Genomic DNA, 27,404 nt, shown 5'->3' with positions numbered 1-27,404 from the left:
ATTTGGGGATAAAAATTGGGTACTTGCTATACAAAGTACGTACCTTACAAGATTCTATTTATCCAACCTAATAATAAAAAATAAATGAGGCCATAGTTGACACAGTGGCATTTTTGCACTTGAAACAATGAGCACACGCTCTGTTTCTCAAGCTAAAGGCCAACTGGCTTGTTCATATATTTTTCCGTCAAGATCCCCATTAAGAATGAGTATGCAGGAGTAGGGCAGGGTAGGGGCACGAAGGCAAATTCACAGTGGACCCATCGTGCATCAATTTCTTTCTATAGCTGAACAAAGGGCTGAATGAAAAATATCCATACAAATTGGGCACTATATAACTACAAGAAGATGTACTATAGGGCACTTTGGACACCCAAACCAAACCCACAAGGCCAAAAATTCAGACATTCTTCTCAGCCTTTCTTCCTTACCTATTACGACAATCCTACATACATAGAGTAACATCTTGCGAACAACATTGTAATACAGATACCACCAGAATGGCATCCTCTAAAACCCATCACTTGTTCCCCGCTTCCATAATCGCTTAACTGAGAGACATTCAGCCTTATGCTGAATTACAGGAATGGCAGCGGGATGATGTCTGAGGCTTTCTCTGGTTCGAATCTTGAAACCTGTGCTATGAATGATGCATCTAACTCTCCATGATGATCCTTGCAAGATGATGAATCGGCTGTTATCAGAAAGGATAACATGCTGAGAAATCATTCGTTTGAACCATCGAAGCTGCCAATGGTGTTTCCGCGCTTTCTCTCCCTCCAATTCTCGCCCCACACCTTGGCCTCAGCAACTGCACGTTCTCGGTCTAGGTCCCGGTTCCTTGGAGTTTCTCCACCTCTACCTGCACTGACAGGGCTGTCCTTTTGAGAAGCAGGACGATCAGACTCATCCAAACCCCATCTCCGCCCCGAGGCACCACCAGTTTCAATCCTTCGCAAATCTGCACCACTTACAAAGGCAGAGTCTCTCTTCCTGGAATCAGGCGAATTCTTGTAAGTGGAAGGGGAACCATGGTGGGCTCCACGTCCAGAGTCATCTAGGCCCTCCATTCCATCGGATGGATTCCTTCGTTCATCCCTATGCCTCGGAGTAGATGGACCAATTTTGTTACTCTGCGCAGAAGGTGAGTTAGGATCGTACGTTTGGGATGCCAAATAGGTCAAAGCTGTCACGACGTCCCCAATCAGAGGTCTTGTTGCAGCTTGTTCTTGCAAACACATGGCAGCCACTGCTAGTGCTTGATAGAGTCCACGCATCGGGTACTGGCCTTGCAGTAGAGGATCAGCCATTTTCGGAAACTTTCTCCGATCCTTGAAAAGAGGCCTTGCCTAAGTCAATTAAAGAAAACAGAAGATATCAGTTGATATTGCACATCCATCAACTGCTCTCATGTATATCATAGAAAAGAAACAAATGTAGCAAAGAAAGATAGCACATCATACCCATGCAACGAGGTTATGCTCCCCTGCACCACGAGTATTATCAATAGCTTTCCGACCGGTTATGAGTTCAAGGAAGACAACTCCGAAACTGTACACATCGGATTTCAAAGTAAGTTGACCGGTCATGGCATATTCGGGAGCACAATAACCATACGTCCCCATCACCCTAGTCGAGACGTGAGTTTTATCACCAACAGGACCCAGTTTTGCAAGTCCAAAATCCGACAATTTAGGGAAATATCCCTCATCAAGAAGGATGTTGGAAGATTTCAAATCTCTGTATATGACTGGTGGATTCGCTTTGTCATGCAAATATTCTAGGCCCTTTGCTGCACCAGCAGCAATTTTCATCCTTGTATTCCAATCCAAAGGTTTTCTATCCGGTGGAAGATCTGCATATGGACATCACATAAGTAACCAATTGGAAGATAGAAGAAAGGATATTACCATATATGTGTCAAAAATCCAGTTCCTTTTCAAACAAAAATCTCTTGTAATAGAAGTTGGATGAAGAGAAGCCATGTTTAGTTCAATAGTTAACAAACCAGATGATATAAAATGAACAGGGCAGTGAAAACAGTTGAATGAATAATAAGGCCCAAACACAAAAAGTTGGAGACTAAATGGACCTTTCAAGAGTTTAGGTACGAACAGAACGCTCGCTCAAGCCATACAAACTTTGATTCAATCGTCCTCCCTATGTGACCCTAGACCCTTTTTGAGGCACTAAGCGTCTTTGCATAATTCATGCTTCAAGCCAATCACGTATTTCATACAAAAGCATTCCATACTATGAGCCGAGTTTTTAAGATTTAGGCCATCATCAATGGAGCGACTGTGGGAGTCCACAAGCTCCTGAGGTCCACTGGTAAATGGGTTCCTGTCTCGGTATCAATCCATGTGAAATGCTGCAGCGGCCCCCCACAGGCATGTGGCGGCATCAATACCTTATTTCCACAATTCAGGATCACTATATACATTCACCTCTTGTCTTGGCTCTGGCCTGCACGCCCATCAGACACAAACATTCCCTCCAACGCCCCATCAAAGGAACCTATCATTTTCAAGATGAATATTGCATGCTTCTGATATCCTTCAAATCTGCAGGTCTCGATTTAACTTCTCAAAACTAAAATTTCTTATCCGGACATTACTTTTAGTTATAACCCAGCCCATGCAGGCTAGCTGCATATTCTGATGCCAGAATGACCTAATAGCTACATGCAATTAACGCAATTGATTCTTCACAAGTAGTTCCTTAAATTTGATGCCACCTCTGTAGAAGTTTCTCAATATTATCTACAGACTTCCATCGTGCCCATTTCTCTCTTTCAAATCTAAATGGATGGAGTTTACGTCCAGCAATATTTCCTAGCTTCATATATCATTCAATCTAAAAACAGTAACTTGAAATTATATACCGACTAAGAAGTTGGTCTCGTATCCAGAGAGGGCTCCTAGGTAAAGTAGTGCTCACGCCAACTATTGCTGTGCACGTCCCTTTTCAAATAACTTTGAACGTTCAACCATTTACAGTTCAAGAGAACTAGACTATTATGTTTGCATTAATACATGATCGCGTTATCATAAGACCTCTACTGTGTTCCAGAAGATAAAACTCTAATTACACCACAATGACATAATGTAGTATTTGTAATTTTTATAACACCTAAATGTTCCCAATCTTTCTCCACTTGACTGTCCCGTAATACAAGAAATAAAGGGGTAATTACATTTTTAGTTTGGCATCTTGGCTGCTAATTCAATTTCAGTGCATTTGATTCAATGCTCATCAAAATTAGTTCCCCAACGTTTCTATTTTCCTACACATCCATGCCTCAGTGCCTGCTAACTGTGAATACGGTTGCAACATGCAAAAAAAGAAAAGTCGTAAAACCTTCAAAGTTGGGAAAAACAATAAGAATTTCGAACTTGGGGCACCAACATTCTGATTTCTAGAGTGTCTCATGAGGATTAAGCGAACTTCAACTGACCAGAACTCATTCTGTTCAATGGAAATATGATGGAGGAACTAAAATTGAATTAATAGCAACTTGCAAAGATGCGGACCAGAAAATGTAAGCGAGGGTTTGCTTGGACAATAATTTTCCATCTCAATATCAACTTATGAAATATTTCTTTTATACTCTGTAGCTACATTTTGTTGGTCAGATTTTTTCTAAAAACATATCCCAAACACATTTCATTACTTAAAGTAAAATATCACATCAACTTTAGTCATTACATTTTATCTCTTACCTAATATCATTTACACATCATATCAATTATCATCATTACCCTTTTATTTCACATTGATGCAAATTTTAAAAATTTATTTCTGCCACATCTAAACTCATCCTATCTCTTTTTTTCTTGTTGAGATGAGATGCAATGCGATGCCAAACAATCGCAATTTAACTACCTTAAGAGAGAAAAATATTTTCTCCTACAACCGATGTTAAAGTTCTCTAGTATCATTTTTTGTTCAAATATTAGGTCTATTTCCTATAGACACAAAAACTCATGAAGTCTGCATGATACTAGAATATAGAACACAGCCTAGGACAAGACAATGATAGACATCCCCCGAGAAAATGAAAAAAATGTGCCAAATGCTATAAATGTAGAATAATTTACGTTGCAATCTTAGTTTACACTAACAATATCTCGCCATTATCTAATGGTGGTGTTTCTGAAACATAACAATACTCATAAACAAATATAATAATCCAAACTCTAACCGATTTAATATTTTCTCCAATAATTCCCATCAACTAGAACTATTGCGATGATAATTTATTTAGTTTATAGGCCATATTTTTAATTCCAATAAGAATACAAGAATTCTGAAGAAGAAAATATAAACGGGTATTTTAACTGCATGACTAACCATGTAAATGATCTTCTAGAGATCCCAACGGCATGTACTCATAAACAAGAAGACGTTGGTCCCCATCAGCGCAATATCCTATCAAGTTGACGAGATTTGGATGATGTAACAGGCTAAGCATGAGAACCTCGACTAAAAATTCTCTATTCCCTTGCAGGCCATTTCGGTCAAGTTGTTTAACTGCAACCACCTGACAAGTAGACATTTACAATCTACAAGTTACAATAGAGTTCAACATATTAGATTCAAATCTCAAGGCACATTCATGTTCTTTAAAAATAAATCATGCCATATTATCATAGTTTCTTCTTGTTTAGATAACAAATGGAACACATTGGACAAAGGCATTAATCAAAATTTGATGATTCCATTGATAATTTATATAAACACACCTGTCCAGTGCTCTCCAGTCGGCCTTTGTAAACTCGTCCAAACCCACCTTCACCAAGCAAGCACTCTGGTCTAAAGTTCTTCGTTGCTGCAGCAAGCTCACGGAATGTAAATGTTTGTGCAGCGATATGGGCTGTTGGCTCTTTTGGAATTCCTGTTTCCTTCTTAGAATCACTACTATTCCGAGCTCTTGATTTATCTGGACCACATTTAGGTAAGTGCATAAGCGTAAGAATACAGGATACTTAAGAAGGTTGAGTGACTTGGGAGTTCTGAAAATCAAGAGTTAATATAACATATGAAAGTTTTAACACTTTCTTTTGAGATCTTGGTGCAATTTATATTCCAATATCTGCAATGCACTAGTTCGCCTACTTGGCATTGCTACATAGATGCATCCCAAATCCATTGGCATTTCAAATTTCCAACTACTTGTAAGTCATCTGCACTGCTGTTCCACCTCTCTGATAGATGATGGCAATTAACTTTTGGGAATTACTTTTAACAGACCGCAGGAGTTTTATGTATTCTTTTCCATGATGTTCAAGAAGAATCTGGGTTCAGTTCACTTCAAAACCAGCAAAATGATAACACATCTCAAGAACCTCTAATTAAATGCAGATTTACACTAAAAGATCAAAACTTGAAGGGAAAAGAAAACACAAAATTAGTTGCAAAGATTTTTAAACTACAACAAAACAACAATGAAGGTAACAGAACACCCCCCCCCCCCCCCTTCTCTGTATTCAGAAAACAAAAATCTCAACAAATTCATCAAAACCACCAAATTACTGGAAAGCACAGATCAATAGGAACAATAGATCTCCCTATCATGCCATCACAAGAAAACAAAGACACCAAACATAACAACTCAAAATTCAAGATACTCGGCCACAATTATGAATTCCCAAAACTAAATTAAACAAACTAATTTTAAAATTATGCACCTGAATTCACTCTATTCACATGGCTATTAGAGTGAGCAGCTGAACCTTCTTTGAAAGACTCCTTTTTTGCCACTTCTTTCACTCCATTATTACTGCTACTACTATTTCCTTCCTTCTTTGATGATCCAAAACAGGGAAAACACCCACCCATATCAACTCAAGACACTGAACCCACCTCAAAATTCTCTCCTTGTATTTATATATCTAATTCCATGCACATAAACTTAGAACATCAACAGTGTTCCCCCATCTTTTCTAAGCAGCCCATCTCATAAAAATCCAATCTTTGAAGTTTTATCTGAGAGATTTTCAGCCATAAGGAACTTATCGACCACCCCAATTAACCCAAGATTTGAGATCAACACACTGCCCGTTTTAAGACGAAAGTAGATCAACAAATCGAAGAAAATCTTGATTCCTCAAGAGAAAGGTAAAGAAAGAGAGAAAAGCTGAAGAACAAGAAGGGAAAATAACAATTTGCAATAAATATTATTATGTAAGAAAAAAAAATTATATGTTGCTCGATGTGTGTGTTTGTGTGTGTGTGTGGGCATTTTATATGTGGAAATAAAGAAATGCGATAGTGGTGAAAGTCAAAAAAGGAAGATTTATCTTTTTTGGTAATTCTCATTTTCAAATTTTGTAAGAGCGAAATTAGGTGAATCTTATCTTCATAATCTTCTTGGGAGTTGGAAACTGTGCGATGAGTAATCCATGTGGGTGGCATGGATGGAATTGTAATCTTCTTGTGGGGGCATAATTGTAATTTCACAATAGGAGGTTTCCCTCTTCTTGTACAATGGAAAATAATTTTGGAAAAACTCACCTTCATTTTCTTCTATGAGGGAAGCAATTAAGATGCTAAGTACAAAAAAATATTCTTTAAGTAAATTAATTTCCACGTCAGCACAATTCGGACACAGAACCATTTAATTTTAAAAACTCGGATCTCAGTTTTACCACTCGAAAAAAAAAACATTATTTCAGAATGACTAAAATATGTGATTTTAGGGGCAAAATTGGAATTATATTAACTAAAATGTGCCATTTTAGGAGCATAAAAAATGTATATATATACTAAGTTTTTTGTGACCTTTTCTTTTCATGTGGTTGATGCATTTTGAGACATTTCATCAATTATAACTAGGCATCCAATCACACTCAGTACCTGCACAATTAAATTTTTAATAATAGTTATTTAATTGTGTGAAAGAGAACAAAAATAAATAAATAATCGATCATAATTGATATTTTTTATTAATTTTAAATGTGTATGAACAAAATATTATTAAAATAATAAATTTAAAGAGATTGTTATTTTGCTTAAGAATGTGTATGTTTGAGGATAATTTAAATTTCAGCTACTTTCACGAGATTTAATATAATTACAAATACTCATTTTTATTTAAAAAAGTACGAATGTCCACCTCAAATTGAACGTAATGATGTAGCCCATAACAATTTTTACCATGACAAATTTTTTCTTTTAAAAAAACCAATATCTGAAAAAATATAAAAAAATTTGAAGATGTGTAAATTAATAATCCACAGCGCACGTCAAGAACTATATAAAATTATAAGTCATAGTCCAAAGGGGTATTTTGATCAATTTAGCATGAAAAATCAGGTAAAAAAACTTAATGGAATGAATTTTATATAAATATTAAAGTCAGGGGATATATTGTATTTTTTTTTAAATAATAAAAAAATATTTATAATTATATAAAATCTTTGAAAAAAATTGACTCTAATTTACTCTAAATAATATAGATAAATTACAAGATTGGAGTTTAGTTATAATTTGAAAATTTTCATATGAAAAATTAAATTTTCTTTCAAATGTATAGTTGACCTTAGACATTTTATGTGCCATGGCAATAAAAACCTAGGACCATTGCAATTATAGCTTAGTACAATCTTTGGTGCCTAAACCATGACAACCAATAGCCCAACAATGTTGTTCATGTACTTAGATGTAAGAAGACTTGTCAAATCTCTTTTAAATTATACCTTTTTACCATACATTGAGTATTTATAGTTGATGTTGGACTGCACCTAAACTATTTAAAATGACCGAAATGACCTTTAGTATAATTAAAAATGGCGAAATACTTTAAAGATCCGCGTTATTTTTACTTAGATCGATTTGATTGAAAATATTTGTTGATGTGTTTGGTCTTCATGATCGTTTGGTCATACTTGAATCAATAAACCACTCTAAATCGTACAACTCAGTCAATTTATAAATACATAGTCCCCAAATATCAGGCATATTCTTTTATTTTTAGGGATAATTACATTCTCCTTCTCTAAGATTTTTGTGTAATTACACATAAACCCCCTATGATTTGAAAAATTATATTTAGCACCCCTAAGGTTTACTTCTGTCTAACAAATAAGTCGCTCCATTAGTAAAAAATAATTGAATTTGTTGATATTAATAAAAATTTAAAAAAAATATACATTTACCCCCTAATTGACTTATTACTGACTTATATCAAGTCAAATAATTATTTTTATGATCAAATTATCCTTATAAGTTTTCACGTGTTAATGCATGTGAGGAGATATATTTAACCGCTACTAGGGTAGTTTAGTCCGAAAAAAATTTATTTGATTTGCAATAAATCAGTAATAAAGCAAGTAAAGGTAAATATCTATTTTTGTTCAATTTTTTTTTTAATATTAGCAAATTCAGTTAATTTTGACTAACGGGGGACCTAGTTATTAGATGAAAGCAAACCTCAGGGCTGATAGATGTAATTTTTCAAATCATAGAGGGTTTACGTGTAATTATATCAAAGCTCAAGGGAGGAAAATGTAATGATCCTTTTGTCTTATTTATCTTTTTTTGAGATTTACCTCGTACGAGCCTCACTGATTTAAACATTAGAGCACGATAATTGAAGCATATCCAATGTTGTTCTTATCGACCTTTATGAACATAAATACGCTTGGACTAATTCACGACCTAATCAACAGCTTTACTTTATGTTCAAAATTTTGTATTTTTCAAATAATTCTTATTTCTTTCAAATTTATTAAAATTTTATGGACTGATTTTTGAATACACATTATAGTAGAATATTCATGGGGGACGTTCTCACATTTTACACATGTGATACATGTTCCTTTTATTTCTCCAAGCAAAGCTCTCCGCATGGCAATGCTTATTGTGTCGGCTTGGCCTTTTATAAGTGGAGACAAAATAAAGCGCCCATAATAAAGACGTTTACTGACTGTTCTTGATTCAACACACTCCCACTATAGCGTCCGAGTAGTTGGAGTACATGTTATGTTTTCTGGCTTATGTTTTTCAGTCGTTTTGGTAGACGGCGATGGGATTGTTAGAGCAGATATTCCTTTTAGAAAGGCAGAATCAAAGTATAGTGATGAACAAGTAGGTGTAACCGCCAAGTTCTATGGCGGCAAACTCAATGGAGTCAGTTATTGTGACCCTACTGCTCTGAAAAAATATGCTAGACGCGCTCAATTGGGTGAAAATTTTGAATTAGATACTGTGACTTTGAAATCGGATGGTGTTTTTCGTAGCAGTCTAAGGGATTGGTTGACTTTTGGGCATGCTTCGTTTGCTTTGCTCTTCTTCTTCGAACACATTTGGCATGTTGCTAGAACCTTGTTCAGAGATATTTTTGTTGGTATTGACCCAGATTTGGATGCTCAAGTTGACAGCAGTCTGATACAAGACCACTTTGGTATCTTTCTCCTCTATTTTATTTTTGGAGGGAATTTTACATAGAGAACCGAAGTGAATCACCGCTTTTTTGACACTTACTATTTTCCCAAATAAAAAATCAAAAAGAAAAAGAAAAAGAAAAATCAAACAGGGATAATTTTCTTTGCTATCTTTTTTCAAGAATCACCTATTAAACTTTAGATTGTTTATCTGTATATTTTTATATAGAAAAAAATACAATTTACGTCCCTGTGATATGAAAAATAGACAAAAAAAATCTGTGAAAAATAAAATAACAAATTACCCCATGTATTTTAGAAAATAAACCAAATTATCCCTATTTAGACCATTGATATGGGGGTAATTCGTTTCATTTTTTGAAACACGTGCGGATAATTTGCTAATTCTTTTTACACAAAGGATATGTGCTCATTGGACATATTACATGGACTTTTTTATATCCACCACTCAGAACACCTACCTAAAAAACTCACTTCAGTTTTATTTTTTTTTTATTTAATTTAAACTATTTATTTCTTAATTGGCCCTTTGAACAACAATTTTTTTATGAATAAAATATTTTTAGAAAATCCTATATATAGAAGTTTTAATCTAAAGTACTAATAAGGCATTATTTGTATGATAAAGTATGTTAGTTTGTGCAGTCCTAAAATTTAGTTGCCATAGAAAATGTGTGAACATAATACAAAATTTATTTATTTCCACTTGCAAAATATGTGTAGCTAATTAAGAGCAACCATTTTTAATTAAAGACGTGCACGACATTAATTTTCAGATAATATTATTAGGAAATTTCACACGACATTGATGAATTGTTCATTAGTTGAACAATAAAAATAATTTATTATTTATCAATTACGAGATTTTGTATTTTTCTTCAATAAGATTTGGTTTATTACAATATTATTTATTACATTCAAACTCAAATATTAAATCAATACATCAATATTTCTAAATTAATAAATATATTACAAGATTTTGTATTTTTCAACAATTGTTATGAACCAATCTGCAATTTAATCATTGCAATAATTCGAAAAAATATTAGAAATGCTTATAAATACTGAATGTCAGATGACAAATATCATCTCTTAAATTCTGTATTAATATAAATCTGTTTTCTGTCTGTTCTTGAGGAAAGTCTTCGAAATTGTTATCCGCAGACTTCAGAGGGCTTTTTTGCATCCTAAAAATGAATTGTCCCATCAAACCGCAGCATATTATAGTAGAAGCAATTATCATTTTAAGAAAAATGTGTTTTGCCCGTGCCTCAAGTTAAAATTCATTTCAATTTTTTTTCGTCGTTTCTTTTCTAAGAACTAATCATAATAACGATGAAAGTATTATACTATCCAAAAATAAAAATACAAAAATAAAATAAAACATAAAAAGAAAAAACGGATTGTGTTTCAACGAATCAGTTCGAGCTCATTAGTTCGAATTGTGCTAGTACTGTATAATTTTATATGATTATATTGTAATTTATTTTATTATTTTTAGTTACGGTGATGGATTTATTGAATATTAATACACAATTTAATTTATTAAAATATTAATATAACCATAATTACCGTAAAAAAAAAAAACTAAAAAAAGAGAAGATAATTTTGAGGGTTAGGCTAACTTGAACGGATTGTTTTAGTGCCGTCCATATTGTCTTGGCCTAACACTTGTCCAAATTTCTTTTACAATTTGCTCTCAATTAGTCAATGTCTTGTATTTGGCCAACATTTTATTTTTATTTATTTATTTTTTTTTGTGATGATTAATGTCTTCTTCTCGAATCTTCTTTCACAAAATATAGGAATCATACTTTATATTTAGGTTTTGTTTGGTTGCATTGAGAGGAAAAGGATAATAGTCCTCTTTTTTCAAATTGTTTAGTATGAATGAATGAGAAATAAATCTCAAATAATTTTTTTTATTTAGAATGAAAAAAATAGATTAAGAATAAAAGACTAATTTTTATAATTTTACTGAACAACCCTTTTTTTTTATTTTGTATTAGAAAATAAATGAATTAATCTTGTACTAATATAATTTTAATGTATCAAAAATTTTAAAACTTTATTAATGAAAATGTTTATCAAATAAGAAATAAGAATATTTTTTATTAAAATAAGTATTGTCCATTTATTTTAAATTGTTTAATTTAAATAAAATAAAACTACTAATAATATTTTCGGTTAACGAATTCAAATTCAATTATAAGCGCTTTTGTTGGTACAAAAATACAACTTTATATATGATTTTCAGATGCATTGAAGAGACAATGCAAAGAAAGCAAGCATTTTTAGCGATTTTGTTATCTTTTTTTTGACAATTGTGTAAAGTATTATCAGTGGGAAAGAAAAAAAGAATTGGAGGAAAATTATATATATAGATGTATACGGCTAATAGAGTAAAATAAAAATAAAAAATGTACTTTTTTGACTTTTTGGCCTATACTTCCACTTTTTTGATCAATTTCGGACAAAAACAAAATTAAACTCCGAAGGAGTTTCATATACATCGAGTTTTACTTCACCTCCATCTCTTTCCCCTAATCAAACACTAAACTATCTCTTATACATTCCTTTTTACTTTCACTTTCTTATACTTTCATTTTTCACTCCAACTAAACACACTTTTAATGCAATTCATGTAACTTGCTTATTAATTCTATTTATTATATATATATAATCATCTAATTTTAATTAAATACTCAATTTTCAAAACATCATGCCTTTCATGTATAACTCAATCTAACAATTTTTTTAGGGGGAATTAACACGGCTTTTTTGAAATTTGATATAATCATAAATACATTATCGTTATTTGGAAAGTTAACAATACCTTTAATTTTTTTAACAATCGTCTAACAACTATCACAATCCGTCAATCTCTGTTAGGTTTTTACTCATTTTTAGTAGTAAATTGATCAAAATGCCCTTGTAGATTATAAATTATAGTTTTTTATTTTTTAAAAAAAATAATTTTTTTATGGACTAGTGGATAATTATCTTTTTTAGTTTTATAAAATTTTTCATCCACCCCATCTGTTTCTTTTTTGTTTTGTTTTATAATTCTTTTAAAAGTACAACAATGCCAAAGTTGATAATTTCAAACCCCCATCCAAAAATTTATATAATTTCATCAAACATCATAGGGCATTTGTAAATTTTTAAATAATAAAAGAGTATTTATAATTATACCAAATTCATAGGGTTTTCATTATAATTTATCCTTTTTTATTTAAATTTTAAAGATAACGACTATTACGATATTCAGTATATTAAATATGAAAAAATAATTAATTACAACCAAAGAGTTTAACCATACTCTTCCAAAATTATTTATTTTATTCAATACATTAATTATGATATAAAATAGGGTAAATCATACAGACTTTCATGATGTTTGCCATAATTATAGATATCTACTTATTATTTGAAAAATTACAAATACTTCTTTAAAATTAATTAACGGCCGTCTAATACCCTCTCGTGATAGCCCATTGTAGGGCATATTTGTTACACGACCGCTAATTACAAAAGAGTAGGTTTAATTTGTTCAAACAAAAAGAAAATATATGTAATTATGACAGATCTCAAGAAAAATTATTGTAATTTATCCTGTAAAAAATAATTAATTACAAAAGAGAGTTTAAATTGAAAATATTCCTCCAAAATGGTTAATAGGTACTGCAACATTGCGACTATGTTGCTTTCTCATCTACAACCTTTCACCAATAGTCCATGCAAGAACAATGACCATCCTTAAAATGGTGAAAACGGCTGCGATCTCTGGCAATGATCTCCCTCTTGAATATCTTTGATATTATCTTCGTAGCAGAGTGGCAGTTCCCACAAACTCGAAGATTTTTAACAATCCTTAAGGTTGTTCCTGGCTGTGTGCTGATTAAACCGAAAGCAATTGCCAACTTCTCGCTGTGCTGACACAGGACGCCTTCTTTCCACTCTTCATCCACATCATAGTACACCTCGGATGTATCCGGTACATGTCCAGCCATTTCCAGAAGCCTGTCAACTTCTTCCAGCATCTTATATATTTCATTGCTCTTTGGATGTGTCCGGTCACTGACAAGAAACTCATGTACAATGCTGTCCACTTCGATGGAGGTGGAACCGGGGACTTTCTTCATTCCCTTGTCGTTTAGAAGGGTTCTTATTCTTGCAACCTCATCCCATTTGCCTGCTCCTGCATATATGTTTGACAAGAGCACGTAAGCACCGGGATTATCTGGTTCCAGTTCAAACAGTTTCCTTGCAGCATATTCTCCCAACTCAAGATTTTTGTGAATTCTACAAGCCCCAAGAATGGAACCCCATATAGCTCCGTCCGGTTCTATCCCCATTCTTTCGACCAATGCCACTGCTTCGTCAAACAATCCTGATCTTGCTAAAAGATCGACCATGCATCCATAGTGCTGCAACTGTGGGGAAATGTTAAAATCCTGGATCATAGAATTAAAACATTCGCGCCCAAGATCCACCAAACCTGCGTGGCAACAAGCTGATAAAACACCGACGAATGTAATATCATCCGGTTGGAATCCTTCTTTAGTCATTTCTGAAAAAAGCTCAATAGCTCTATATGCATCTCCATGCATGGCCAACCCTGATATCATGACATTCCAGGAACCTAAACTTTTAGTTTGCAAACTGTAAAAGATCTGTTTGGCAGCTTCAATATTTCCACATTTGGCATACATATTAATGAGACTTGTCCAAAGCATCTCATTGGGGAAGTCCTGATAATGCTTTTCAATGTACTTATGCATCCATTTACCAAGATCAAGGGCGCCCAAATGCGCACATGCTGGAATAACATTTAAGAAAGTTACATCGTTAGGCTCTACATCATTTAGCTGCATCAGCCGAAAAATTTCGAGGGCATCTTTATACTCGTTCATATGTGCATAACCACCAATCATAACATTCCATGAGACAAGATCTTTTTCTTGTATGCTATTAAACAAACTCCTTGCCATGTTAAGATCGCCACACTTTGCATACATATCAATCATTGCATTAACAAGCCGAAGATTTGAACCATGCCCATGCTCTTCAATCCAAGATCGAACCCAAGTTCCAGTTTCAATTGCCCCCAAACGAGCACATGCAGAAAGAACGCTTAACAAGGTGCTGAGGTCAGGTGAAACTTTAGCTTTCCTCATTTCCTGAAACAAACTCAATGCATCAACAGACCGACCAATTTGAGCATATCCTGATATCATGGCATTCCATGACACAACATCTCTAAGGGGAATAGCATCGAACAACTCACGTGCTTTATCGACATAGCCTCTCGAGATGTACCCTGTGATTAATGCAGTAAAAGACACTGGATCTCTAAAAGTACTCTTGTCAAACACCTTTCTGGCATCATCTAAATTCCCATGCTGAGCATACATGTTAATAAGCGAAGTATGTACATATGCATCATCTTCAAGCCCAAACTTAAATACCTGACCATGAATTTGTTTCCCTGTATGTGCTGTCAGGAGCTTTGTACAGGATTTAAAGAGAAAAGGAAAAGTGTAAGAATTTGGTTGAAGACCAAAGATCAACATGTTTATATAATAATCCAGCGCTAAACGCGGAGAAGAGCTCAGAGAAGATCCACGAATCATCATATTGTATATGACGTGATTAGGATCATGAATGGAGTTGAAAATCGACATTGCATAAGAAAGATTACCATAAGGGCTAACAGCACAAAACTCGATGAGTTTACTCAGTGCAAACTGGGTGTTGTGGAGGCCGAATTTGATGAATTGCGAATGGATTTGCTTAAAGTTTCTTATACTTTTACATTTGGAGAGGAGGGCAAGAGATGGATGAATCTGGAGTTGTTCATACGGAGGGTCGGATGAGGCAGGGAGGAAGTGTAAGAGATTAGAAGATGCTACTACAATTGCCATATGGTTCTTCCAAAACCACCACTACCTCAGTGGGTCTTATAATAGCTCCATGAAGAGAGCAAAAGGAGTATGATAACTTCTGTCCAAGTGCAGCCACATAAGGGAATTCCTGCAAACTCCAAACAGTTACACTATTATGTAATAATACTTGGCATTGTTCAAGAAACTACCAGACTATACTCAATGCCAGTCATAGAGAAACACAACACTTGTTATAGGCAATGCAAATGGAAATATCGACTCATTTTATGCATTATTAACCATGAGATTTCTTCATAGCACTAAAACCAACTAAAAGATTTGGTGATCAGAAACTTGCCCTAGTTTCCCAACATGAATTACCTCAACCAATTCAGCATATAACCAGCAAAATTATGGCAACAACAGCTCAGTGAGAAAAGAATGTGTGCCTTTCAATATACATATATATCCAGAAAACTAGCCATTATATACATAAATAAAATAGAAATACTCATATGAATAAAAAAGAGGATCACTGTTGGTTTTTGCAATTCTGGTTAAAGAACACTGGAGACAACAATGACAATCACTTAGTTTGCATCAATTCAAAACACAACAAGCAAATACCACAAATATCAGTAATTCCATAGCGACATACTCCCAAATTTCTATATCTTGCAGCAAATCCTAATTATATATATATATAAAAAAAAGAATATTCCAGCAAAATTTCATAAATTTTCAGCAGCTAATTCAGAAAATTTAATCAGCTTCATAAGATAGATAACTATCACAGAAAAAAATGAGTAGCTCTGGATAAATGAAGATAATTCGTCAACTTCAGCACTTCATTACGAAGAAACCATCGTGATTAAGCGAGTTCACAGGACTCAATATCATGAATTCCAGCACTTAAATTCCCATTACGAAAGAATTCCAAGAATCTGAGAACTTAATTACAGAAAAACGATCGTTGGGTTTCAAGAACTTCAAAGCAAGTTTCAGAAAATTTTCAGCAAATTATTAATAAATCACAAGAACATATTGCAGAAAAGGGAAAAAGAATACCTGGGAATGGCAGTTATTTTCATCATCAGAGTTTGAATATCTGAGATATTTTCTTCTCTATCTCAACCGAATTTCAGGTATGATGAAGTCGCTTTTCTCCAAGAAGCGACTTTTCAGCTTACTCAAAACATTTTTACAATTTAAAATTTTGAACATATTTTTATGTGCATTGCCATTGGGCCACTTGGAATGTGGTTAACTCCTTTATTCTATTTGATATTTAGCGGATTGTGACACATCATTTCTGTGATCATATAATAAATACTTTATTAAAATTTAAAATATATTAAAAAAATAAAATATATAAATTAATATGTCACATTCAAAAAAATAAAAAATAAATAAGTTTAAGTATTATCGATACAACAAAGATTGGTGCAATGGTGTCACAAATTGCAGTTTGTGGGTGAAAAGTGCTTTTTCTTTAAATACTAGCCATTGTGGCACGTCGCTCCTACGTGCGTATATAAATAATTTTTCACGCTTTAAAACATATTATAAATAAGAGTAAAATATATATTATATTATATTAATAAAATAATAATAATAATAATAATTTATCAATTAATGTAAATTTTGAAAAGTTGAATAAGTTAGTTATTTTATCATGAAGGGCATCTTTTACTTCATAAAAAATTAGTGCGGTGATGCCATTAATCTTCGTTTGTGAGTGTGGAGGGACTTTTCTTTTTATAATAGTATAGATTGAACCCTTTTTTATATATTATTACTATTATTTTAAACATAATTTTTATCATTAATTAGCTTAATCCCTTGAACTAATCTCATATTTGCTCTAAAAAAAATCTAAAGTACATCTTGCTCTTGCATGTTCTTCCATCTAAAAGAATGGCATAATCTACATCATAAATTGACAATAATCTTTTTATTAGGCCAAAAGGTAACATGTTCATTCTCATGTGTTTTTCATATTATTAAGCACTCACTTGTTTTCTCTTCATTATATTACTCAACCTACTCAATTTTTTAAGTAATTTTCATTTATTCTTGTTGGACTTCTAAGCTAAAATTGTTATTACTTTAAGCATCATAGTAATAACGTTTATTTTGCAAGTTAGTCTTCCAAATTTTAGAATTCTCAATTACTAACGCCCAGTATGCATTACTATTTATAAATTATCTATTGTAAATTACTTGTTCTGCATATATATAGTAGATGGTCTTTTTAAGCGAATCATTACTTGTGAACTGGGTCGAGGTTGGTGATGGTCTGACAAATATATATCAGATGGAGTACACTTGAGGTTCTCGAGATTAATAATGGGGTTGGCCTACAACACAAATGATTAAGCTTATTCGGGAGACCCTCAACTAAAAATTTTCAAAATCCAATAAAAAACACATCTATCAAGTGACTTTATGATTCTGGAGGGGTAAAACTATGGGGGGGGGGGGGGGGTTCACTATTAACCCCCATAAAATTCCCATTAGGAAACACGAGCGGTTAATGGAAGGAATGAGTTTCTTAAGCATGAAAACAAGCATATATGGGCAGCTAAAGTTGTGTGTATTAAGCTATCTTGTAGCCTATTTCACTATATATCACAAGAGAGTATTCAGCCTATTTCCTTATCACGGGTTCTTTTGCTTTTTTCTGGCATTTAACCCCAATCTATTTAAGTGATGAAAGAATCCATCTTTGTACATGATGGGGCCCTGAGAGTAGTCAGCATATTCTTCAAAGACATTTTAAATTGTCTTTTGGATACAAGAACTGTAAAGCCCAAATTCAAAAGCCATGCACATATACATATATGACTCCCCAAGAGTCTTGAAAGGTCACATACATACATGCATATATATATATATGTATATATATTCTGAGTTATCTGAGAATATATTCATTCATTTTCACTCACTGAAATGGACAGTACTGCACTATCATGACATCATCGATCTTGCAGAATAACTTTAGTTGAAGCCACGTACGAGTTTGTCGAATTTTCACAGCATGTTGTTCTTGTGCATTCATCTATCTGGATAGCTCAGAATCTTCAGGTTTTAGCATGATTGACAAACAGTTTCTCTGGGACCATGTGGGCTGATTGTCCACTGCTTCAACCCTCACTTTTTCAGTGATTTTGTTAGTTTCATGTCACGAATCGAATCCGTTTTATGCATTTATCTCAAGTGTTCAACACTCGTGTCATCTTTGGCTTAACCGGTTACTCGGGATGGAATGTGCTTCTGTTGGTTATTTGTGTATCTGAGATGTTTGTAGCCAAATAATACGACAGCCGAAAATTGGTATTAGTTTGCTAATTGTGTGCTATTCGACTTGGGGGGACTTATACCGACTTTTGTGCAATGTACTTAGACTTGATGATGCTATACTGACGGAATCAGGGCTTGCGCCGGCTGCTTATGTGTCTAATATGTCTGCAGCTAAACAGAAAAAGGTCTGAGAATATCGTAGCGAAAATGGCGAGGTTTATTAATTGTGTGCTATTCGAATTGGGGGGACTTCTACCGAATTTTGTTCAATGTACTTAGACCTTGATGGTGCTATACTGACGGAATCAGGGCTTGCGCTGGTTGCTTATGTGTCTAATATGTCTGCAGCTAAACAGAAAAAAGGTCTGAAAATATGGTAGCGAAAATGGCGAGGTTTACTAATTGTGTGTGCTTTTTCGACTTGGGAGGACTGCTGCCGACTTGTGTGGAATGTAGTTAGACCTTGATGGTGCTATGCTGACGGAATCAGTGCTTGCGCTGGTTGCTTATGTACCTGATGTGTTTGCAGCTAAAACAGAAAAAGTCTGAAAATGGCGTAGCGGAGATGGCAAGGGTTGCCAACTGTGTGCACTTGGACTAGTTTGTCCCTACTGCTGGACCAGAGCACATTTTGAGTAGGTTAGTCCAATTACTTGTTAATCTAAGTTTTTTAGTAAAATCAACTGTCACCTTAAAGTATCAAAAACAAAAGCTGATTTTCAGACGATGTTGTTCAAACTTTGTCCATGAAGATTTCAATGAAAGCTACTGAAAAGTTGTTGTTCTGGCTAAAAGAGAAAACTAAGACAAAAACTACTACAAGTACAAGAAAAGACTCCATTCATATCCTCCATACACTATGTCTGAACAAACCGAGCCTGTCCAAGAAAAATCAGTACAATTGATCATTTGGCTTTACATTCAGTTAAAGTCTTTATGATTCCTATGTAACTTTGAGTTCTACTAAAGCCATAATGCTCCGGCATCTTTGAGCATCTTCTTGAGAGAGCCGTTGAGCTGGAGAGTCATGACGGTGTTGGCAGAGCCCACAAGCTTCCCACCGATGAACACTGCTGGGACGGCAGGGCTGCAGCCTAACTTCGTCAGAGCCCACTCGATGTCCTTCCCTCTTGAATCCTCATCAATCTCATGCACCAACGGGCTAACACCTTGCTCGTAAAATAGTCTCTTGATGGCATGGCACATGCAGCATGAACTCTTGCTGAATATCACCACAGCCTTCTGAGACACAATTTTCGCTACGCGATCCATCAACTAATTTAGCTTGCTTTGTCGAGTTCTTGATGATTAAGGGCTCCTGAAGAGGTTGTATTTATAGAGAGAAGCTTATAAGAATTGTTTAAACTTGAAAAGTGAAAAAAGGGGTGAATAAGAAAAAGATAGAAGTTCTTTGAGATATATTTGGATAGATGCTGTGAAATATGAATTTCTGCCTTGTCTGAAATGACATCTGTGGTTTATAACATGTTATTACATAGAATATCTGAGGCTAAATATGCAGATAAGTAATAAAGCAGATTCACTTGTAAATTTTTTTAACGATATAATGACAGTACGGCAACTGGTTTTTTCATCGATCTTTACATGTGGATACAGGGCGTGTTACGTGCTACCTCATGATTGTTTGAGTTGATGAGAGAGGAATGTCAACTTTGATATTGGAAGAAAATGATAGACGAGAATCTGATAAAAGTTCGGACATAGTGAAGTTGCATCAGCTGACGGTGAAACGCAGCAAAAATTATGCTTTAGGACAGTGATGCTTATAAGATGGGATCCCTTTGCATGTTGGATTAGATGGAACATCCTGAAACATGTGTCCAGAAAATTCTAAGTATTGGACCACAGATGTGTCTGAGAAGCAGCTATGATAAGTGCATACATCATAGAAGAAATCCTCACGTTTTTATGTTTAACAGAAAGTTTTGCTGCTATTAATGATGTCAAACCTTACATGACGCCAACCCCCCACCCAACCCCACCTCCCCAATCTTGAAAAGTTCAGTTCGGTTAACAGAGAGATTGACAACAAGAAGAATCACATTTTGAAGAACACCGGCCTAACCGAAGATGCAGAGCTGAAAAAGACACTAAAATTCAGTTGTGGGCTGGTCTTATCCACATGAAATGTAATTCGATTTCAATTATATGTCAACAGATGAGGAAAGTTGACAAAAGTTGTGTTAGAAACTGAGAATGTATTATGTTCTTTGCCTATTCGTTTTTCCTTTCCTGTTCAAGAACTAAAAGAGAAATATCTGTATGTTCATGCATACAACCAGTGTGACTTATTCCTATGCTGACATGATTTTAAATTGGAATAACTGCATAAGGACGTTCCTGGTTTTCATCGTTTGCGTGTAAGATACTGACACTCTTTGTCCCACTTGTAGCCGCCCCATATCACTTGTCTCGAATAAATAGTCCAGTCCATAGTAGAGAATATTTGCGGAATACTAAAACTGATACAGATGGTTATTTTAGAAAACAGATAAAGTTTTCTTTTATATTTTTTCATAAAGTTCAAGACATCTAATCCACGAAATGCGATTTTCAGTTTATTCTACTAATATCAGATACTGAGATTTGTTTGATTTCATTGATGTTTGAGTATGGAAATATACGTTTGTATCAGAAACTGATACATTTGCATTAGCATACTTCAGTCACCTCATCGTATTGGTCGATATTCTTGCAATGTTGATCAGATCAAAGCAACATGTAGTCAAGAATGTAAGAAAAGAAAGAAAACTGCCTCAGATGATAGATTTCAGAATTTAAACACAAGATGTTCGTCGCTGTTCAAACAGGACAACATCAATTGAGTTAAAAGTAAGCGAAAACTTTAGTACACTTCACTCAGAAAAAGGTGAGCGAGCTCTACGGCTTATCTTGTAGCCGATACTTACATACAAAGAAAGAAGGAAAGACAAAAGAACAGACAACTCATGAAACATATGCCAAGCTGTCCTTATTTGAGCTTCACTTCTGTTGTTCTTCAAAGCCACAGAGCACCAGCATCTTTAAGCATCTTCTTGAGTGATCCATCAAGGTGAAGAGTCAAAATGTTGTTAGCAGAGCCCACGAACTTTCCACCAATAAAAACGGCTGGAACGGTCGGACTGCAGCCAAGCCTCATGAGGGCTCGTTCCGTTTCCCTCCCGTTGGGCTGCTCGTCTATCTCATACACCATAGGGCTCACCCCTTGCTCGTAGAACAGCCTCTTGATCGCATGGCACATGCAGCACGTGCTCTTGCTGAATATCACGACCGCCTTCTGCGAAGCCAGCTTCATTACCGTCTCCATATATACTATAACGAGAAAAACGTATGTGACTTAAGCTGTTGAGATTGAGACAGACAATATAGGGAACTGCGAAAACCGATGTATGTCGATGGTGTTTGAGGTTCTTGTCTTGGTGATATTTATAGGTTGAAAATGAAGATGGTGATATGGACATTTGAATTGTTTAATGTGGAGATTGATGCTTGAGAGAAAAAAGGTCAAAATTCCTTGAGATCAAGAATAGATGCTGTCATGCTCTGTATAGGTTATGCTGAATGGATTAGTAGGTTGATGTAAGAAATGTTGAGATGGGATTTTGAGGTTGTTTTCTCATAGCAATCTGTTTGCTGATAGACATGAGATGGTGTGTCCTAAAGATTAAGGGAGAGCTATGCAAGAGAAAATGTAAGGATTATGGGCTTTTGCACAGAACAAGGTGTTGCTGCTAAAAGAGATTCCAGCTGCAAAAGTGGAGAACTGTTTGACTTCATGCAATGTTCTGGACAAACCACTACTGGAAAATTCTAATCCAGACCCGGGTTCGCGGAATTTTGAACCAATTATGTAATAAGTGTAATATATTGTGATGTGATTGATGTATACTTTAGAAAAAGTGATACTTGCTCTGTGATTGATTATTCGACCAAAACTTATTTGGGTAAAAATTCCCATCATGGTTCATGTAGTTCAACTTAGAGCATGTGTGGCTAAACTTATTTAAAAAACTTTATAAACTCATACATCTTATAAATCTAGAGCTTATAAGATGTCAAATCTTATTTTAAAAATTAGTTAGCAAAGTGTCCGGATAAATTAAGATAATGAAGCTTACAAGATGATACTAATAGTAAATTTTAATTAGCTTGAAGGAATTGGTATCTTAAATTAAGTTAGGAATTTTCCTATCTTTTTTAAGAAAACTTATAAGCTCATAACATCTTATTTTTGGAGCTTATAAACTCTTTTTCTAAGAAAATAAAATTAAAAAGAATACTTTGTAATATTTTATAAGCTCTCGAATATCTTATAAAATTCTTTAAATAACTTATCAGCTTACCCGAACACCTCTTAATTGAAAAGGGTATGCATGAAACACATTATACAAATTTTTAGCCATGTTTGGAGCGTTTTTAGATTGTTTTTAACAATTTAAAATGGCCTAAAACGTTCGAGATGGGATTTTTGGTTGGTCTCGAGCATTGGCACCTAACCTTACGATGCAGATCATCCAAATTATACAGAGTGCTCCTTCCGTTCGAACCAGGGTATGAACTTCGAAATCAAATTTTGCCTCATGAGGATAGATAGTGAAATTCAACGTAAATTCAATTTTAAGAGTCAGTCGTGGGATCTGAACGACCATCAGAACTCCTCTCTCCTCGAGAATCCACACATCCCTTAGCATAAGAAGTATAATACTCTATTCTATTACCTATATTTTGTATACACATAAAAATTAGATAATATTCTATATGATTTGGCTTTTTACAATAATTTTTAATTCCCCCACTCCAAAAATAATACTAAGTGCATTTTCATGACATTTAAAGTACACAAACCCTATTTATGGTCCTATAGGATCCAATGGGCCTATGTCATAACAACATAAAATGGTGGGCTTGGGCCTATAGTGTATTAATATTCATTAATCAAATTCATTTTCTTTTTTTTTTATAAGAATTTTTTTTCTCAATTATTACTTTAAAAAGTAAATAGATGTAGGAAAACCCCATTAAAAATTAAACTAAAAAAAAATGAAATTATTGCATATGAAGATAATGAATTAAATATTGATAAGTCAAGCTCCAATGCGTTTTAATTAAATTAAATAGCGATTTGTTTGTTCAAATGAGAGGAAAGGGGAAGCGAAAGGGAGAGGTGAAGTGAAAAGGTAAGGAGGAGGAAATAATAATAATTTTTCTTCAAATTGTTTGATAGAATTAAAAGGGGAATAAATTTCAAATACTACTCCTTATTTGGTACGAGAGAAACAGATTGAGAAGGAAATACTAATTTTTATAATTTTACCCATTTCTCTTCATTTTGCTCTAAAAAATAAACAAGTTGTATTATATTAAAACAATTTTAGTATATAAAAAATTTAAAAACCGTATTAGTAAAAATAATCATCAAACAAGAACAAAAATATTTTTTATTAATAAATATATTCATAAAAAATGAGTATTAAAACTATTCAATTTAAACAAAATAAAAATTAATACCAATGACTTCAAATAAAGAATTCGAATCTAAATAAAATATATAATTTTTTAAACTTTTTGGGCTTATTCTTTCCACCCAATGTTAGCGAAATACAGAATTGAACTTTAAAGGGTTTTATATACATCCAGTTTTATTTTCTTTCCAACTATTATTTCCGACCAAACACCAATCTTTTTCTTATATGTTCATTCTTATTTTTATTTTTCTTATACAGCCACTTTTCCAACCAAAAAAATCATAAGAGTCTAGCTCTATTTGATAGTTTATAATCACATATTTGTTATTTTTTCAATAATCGAATAGAATTCAAATTGAGTCGGATTATTTAGTAAACAAAAAACTTGATTCAAGTTTAATTTCAATAAATTTAATAGATCGAGCTAAATAATCGAATAATTTAATTTATTTTTCAGGTCGACTCCAGTATACCGAGTAACTCATGGATGGCCATGTTTCAATGCTAAAAAAGGTGAAAGAAAAGTTTTATTTTAATGCTGATTTTAATGCCATCTGATCAAAAAAGAATCATATAATTTTCCCAAAATCTTGAAAATCATTATTATAATAATCGAAGCTAAAATAGCTAAACTTTCTATTTCAAGAAAGCATAAGACACATATAAATTCAGGATTTATTCACTTGCCAATTATGCCATATTACCAATACAATCTTTTTCTTTTTTATTTTTTTTTGTTTATAAAAAGAAGGGATAATTACACCGTCTTCTTCTGAGTTTTGGTATAATTATACATAAATTTCTTATGATTTAAAATATTATATCTAATACCCCTGATGTAATTATTTCTGTCCCAATAAATAGATTTATTCGTTAGTCAAAATTCATCAAATTTGCTTATATTAACAAAAAAAAATGAATGAAAATTCATATTTAGCCCGATTGACTTATTTCTAACTTATTGCAGGTCAAATAAATCTTTTCTGGCCAAACTACCCTTATAAGAGTGAAGATATACCTCCTCACATACATTAGCATGTCAAGATGTATAAGAGTAGTCTAATTAAAAATAATTTGTTAGTCAGTAATAAGTCAGTTGAGGCAAAATGTGAGTTTTATTCAACTTTTTGCTAATATCATTAAATTTAGTGAATTTTGGCTAACAGAGGGATTTATTTGTAAAATAAAAATAAACGTCAGGAGTACTAAATGTATTTTTTTCAAACCACATGGTGTCTACGTGTAATTGCACAAAACTTCAGAGGAGACGGTCTAATTATTCCTAAAAATAAAAAGGCAGAGGTGGCACCTCCCAAACGAAAACTGTGTCAGCATCATGTTTACCAACAAAGATTATGCCTGCATCATGTGTGTCGATCAAGATCTCTACAGCTAACTTACTATTGCCAACAATCAAAAAGTTTAACTACATAGGATCAACACACATGTCAAAAAGTACATTTAATCCCACCAAACATTTTAGTACAATTCAAAATCACAATGTGAGTGTTTCAATATTTAACCTTAACCACTGGATCACAATGATCGGTGATCTTAGCAATACAACTACTTTATTTATTTGTTTATTTATTCATTGATTTTCACCTAAATGTAATTTTCCACTAACCCATTCCTTAAAAATATGTTATAGCTTTTTCTATAATTAATCTAAAAAAATATATTTTTTAAGCATATAATTTATTTTAATTTTTGTATTACACTTAATAATTGCAAAATTACATCTTTTCTAAATCAAATTTAGTGGAATCCAACCAATCAAATTTGAAGAATTCTCCTTTATCTATTGTTGCTTGAGATCGATTCATACTATAATTATTTCAAGTGAATTTTAATAAAAAGATCACACGTCAATTATTTATACTAAAATACATGTATAATTATGTATCACCGTAAATTCAATTTTACCTCTAAAAAAACCTTTTAAGGATATTAGGCTCAGATATAAAATTGGGACATACTCTGCATTGTTATGTGATTAACTCGATCGGATCAGACGTAATATAAATGAGAGTTTCTCCCAATATTATAAATTTAATACTTCTAAAAAAGAAAAAAAAATCTCTATCCCCATCGCCACCACCTTTTCCATTGTTCTCCTTTGGAGAATTTGATGCGAATTTTTGTTTTGGAAAAGAGGAAAGAAGGAAAAAAAAAGATAAAATAAAATAAAATAATTATTCTTATTATTAGTTTTGGATAAATCCAACTTTTATCTCCAACACATCAGATTCTTCCTCAAAAAAAAAAAAAAAAAAAGGTTATATGGACCACATAATTATTTTATGTCATACTAAATATTTAATAATAAGTTAATTGCTTAGAACCCAAAAACAACAAAAAAAAAAAGATACTGGAAATTTTTGGGAAGTCGTACCAAGAACACCTCTCTTAATTTGTTTGTATTTTTATTTTATTTATGACATAATAGAATAATATTTTAATAATATTAATTATATACTCACGATCGTAATCATTTATGTATAAATTGTAGTTTTGGGATAAAAACGACGAGTATTGTATTATCACACCAACATCAATAAACTAACAAATACATCCATCCGATTAACAGATTTATAATATAATGAACTGATATTACAATAAATTCACATATGATCGATATCCATCTATTATAATAAACTCATATTAAATTAGACAAATATCCACACATCTAATAAGATTCGAACTTATAATTTCGATCTTATTTATTGATCTCAACCTTAACCATTAGATTATGACATCATTGATGTGGTTTAAGGTTTACTTAACATTAATAATAATATAAACGTAGTGACTTAGAATATATAATATACACTATAAATATTATATATATATATATATATAGTTCATATATGCAGAGATTCGTTATTGTGCGATGGCTCATTTCCCATGCAATGTTACGCATCAATCACTTTCAGTCAAATTAATGTTCTCCTAATATTTAGTATAGTTATATGTATATTTTTTTTATAATTTAAAAAATTATATATAGCACTATTTGTTTTCGTCTAACAAATAAGTTTCTTCATTAGTCAAAATTCACTGAATTTGTTAATATCAACAGAAAAATTAAAAGTAAATCTATATTTAATTACCCACAATTGACTTATTATTGATTTATTGTAAGTTAAAATAAATTTGTTTATAACCAAGTTACCCCATTCGTATTCATGTGTTAATGTACGTGGGGAGGTATAACTTCACCATTATAAGGGTAATATAGTCGAAAAAAATTATTTGACTCGCAATAAGTCAGTAATCAGTCAGTCAGGAGTAAACATACATTTTTTTTCTTTTTTTTT

The 27,404-nt window shown here is 33.0% G+C and overlaps 4 protein-coding genes across 5 annotated transcripts; all 4 read right to left on the bottom strand.

Moving 5' to 3' along the window:
- Positions 1-266: 266 nt before the first annotated feature.
- On the bottom strand, positions 267-6,238 carry LOC105156909 (serine/threonine-protein kinase PBL27). Its single transcript, XM_011073169.3, has 5 exons — positions 5,691-6,238; positions 4,746-4,942; positions 4,354-4,543; positions 1,464-1,855; positions 267-1,349 (listed from the first exon to the last, which is right to left on the bottom strand). Exons 1-5 carry the CDS (start codon positions 5,839-5,841, stop codon positions 726-728), a joined length of 1,554 nt encoding a protein of 517 aa, XP_011071471.1. The 5' UTR covers positions 5,842-6,238; the 3' UTR covers positions 267-725.
- Positions 6,239-12,995: 6,757 nt separating this feature from the next.
- Positions 12,996-16,485, bottom strand: OTP82 (Tetratricopeptide repeat (TPR)-like superfamily protein). 2 transcript variants are annotated; one of them, XM_011073167.3, is made up of 2 exons: positions 16,364-16,485; positions 12,996-15,443 (listed from the first exon to the last, which is right to left on the bottom strand). In XM_011073167.3, the coding sequence occupies exon 2, from the start codon at positions 15,332-15,334 to the stop codon at positions 13,133-13,135; it is 2,202 nt and encodes a 733-aa protein (XP_011071469.1). In that variant the 5' UTR covers positions 15,335-15,443; positions 16,364-16,485; the 3' UTR covers positions 12,996-13,132. The 2 variants fall into 2 exon arrangements, with proteins under 2 accessions (XP_011071469.1, XP_011071470.1); XM_011073168.3 differs by lacking the exon at positions 16,364-16,485 and having other exon boundaries at positions 12,996-14,917; positions 15,112-15,253.
- A 2,936-nt stretch (positions 16,486-19,421) lies between these two features.
- On the bottom strand, positions 19,422-19,921 carry LOC105156906 (monothiol glutaredoxin-S10). Its single transcript, XM_011073166.3, has one exon. It carries the CDS (start codon positions 19,868-19,870, stop codon positions 19,562-19,564), a length of 309 nt encoding a protein of 102 aa, XP_011071468.1. The 5' UTR covers positions 19,871-19,921; the 3' UTR covers positions 19,422-19,561.
- Positions 19,922-21,353: 1,432 nt separating this feature from the next.
- LOC105156905 (monothiol glutaredoxin-S10) lies at positions 21,354-22,036 on the bottom strand. Its single transcript, XM_011073165.3, has one exon. It carries the CDS (start codon positions 21,924-21,926, stop codon positions 21,618-21,620), a length of 309 nt encoding a protein of 102 aa, XP_011071467.1. The 5' UTR covers positions 21,927-22,036; the 3' UTR covers positions 21,354-21,617.
- Positions 22,037-27,404: the final 5,368 nt, after the last annotated feature.

The sequence above is a fragment of the Sesamum indicum genome, linkage group LG3, assembly GCF_026168435.1.
Source record: "Sesamum indicum cultivar Baizhima isolate 11 linkage group LG3, ASM2616843v1, whole genome shotgun sequence".
In the NCBI taxonomy this organism is placed as follows: domain Eukaryota; kingdom Viridiplantae; phylum Streptophyta; class Magnoliopsida; order Lamiales; family Pedaliaceae; genus Sesamum; species Sesamum indicum.
This window is presented reverse-complemented; position numbering and strand designations above follow the sequence as displayed.

What these genes read in the sequence shown, in the direction of transcription:
- LOC105156909 (XM_011073169.3), bottom strand. Translation starts at nt 5,841, where the DNA reads ATGGGTGGGTGTTTTCCCTGTTTTGGATCATCAAAGAAGGAAGGAAAT. An exon ending in TGTGAATAGAGTGAATTCAG is followed by an intron (nt 4,943 to 5,690) that starts GTGCATAATTTT and finishes AATGTGGTCCAG; the next exon opens with ATAAATCAAGAGCTCGGAAT. An exon ending in AGCATAACCTCGTTGCATGG is followed by an intron (nt 1,350 to 1,463) that starts GTATGATGTGCT and finishes TAATTGACTTAG; the next exon opens with GCAAGGCCTCTTTTCAAGGA.
- OTP82 (XM_011073167.3), bottom strand. Translation starts at nt 15,334, where the DNA reads ATGGCAATTGTAGTAGCATCTTCTAATCTCTTACACTTCCTCCCTGCC.
- LOC105156906 (XM_011073166.3), bottom strand. Translation starts at nt 19,870, where the DNA reads ATGGATCGCGTAGCGAAAATTGTGTCTCAGAAGGCTGTGGTGATATTC.
- LOC105156905 (XM_011073165.3), bottom strand. Translation starts at nt 21,926, where the DNA reads ATGGAGACGGTAATGAAGCTGGCTTCGCAGAAGGCGGTCGTGATATTC.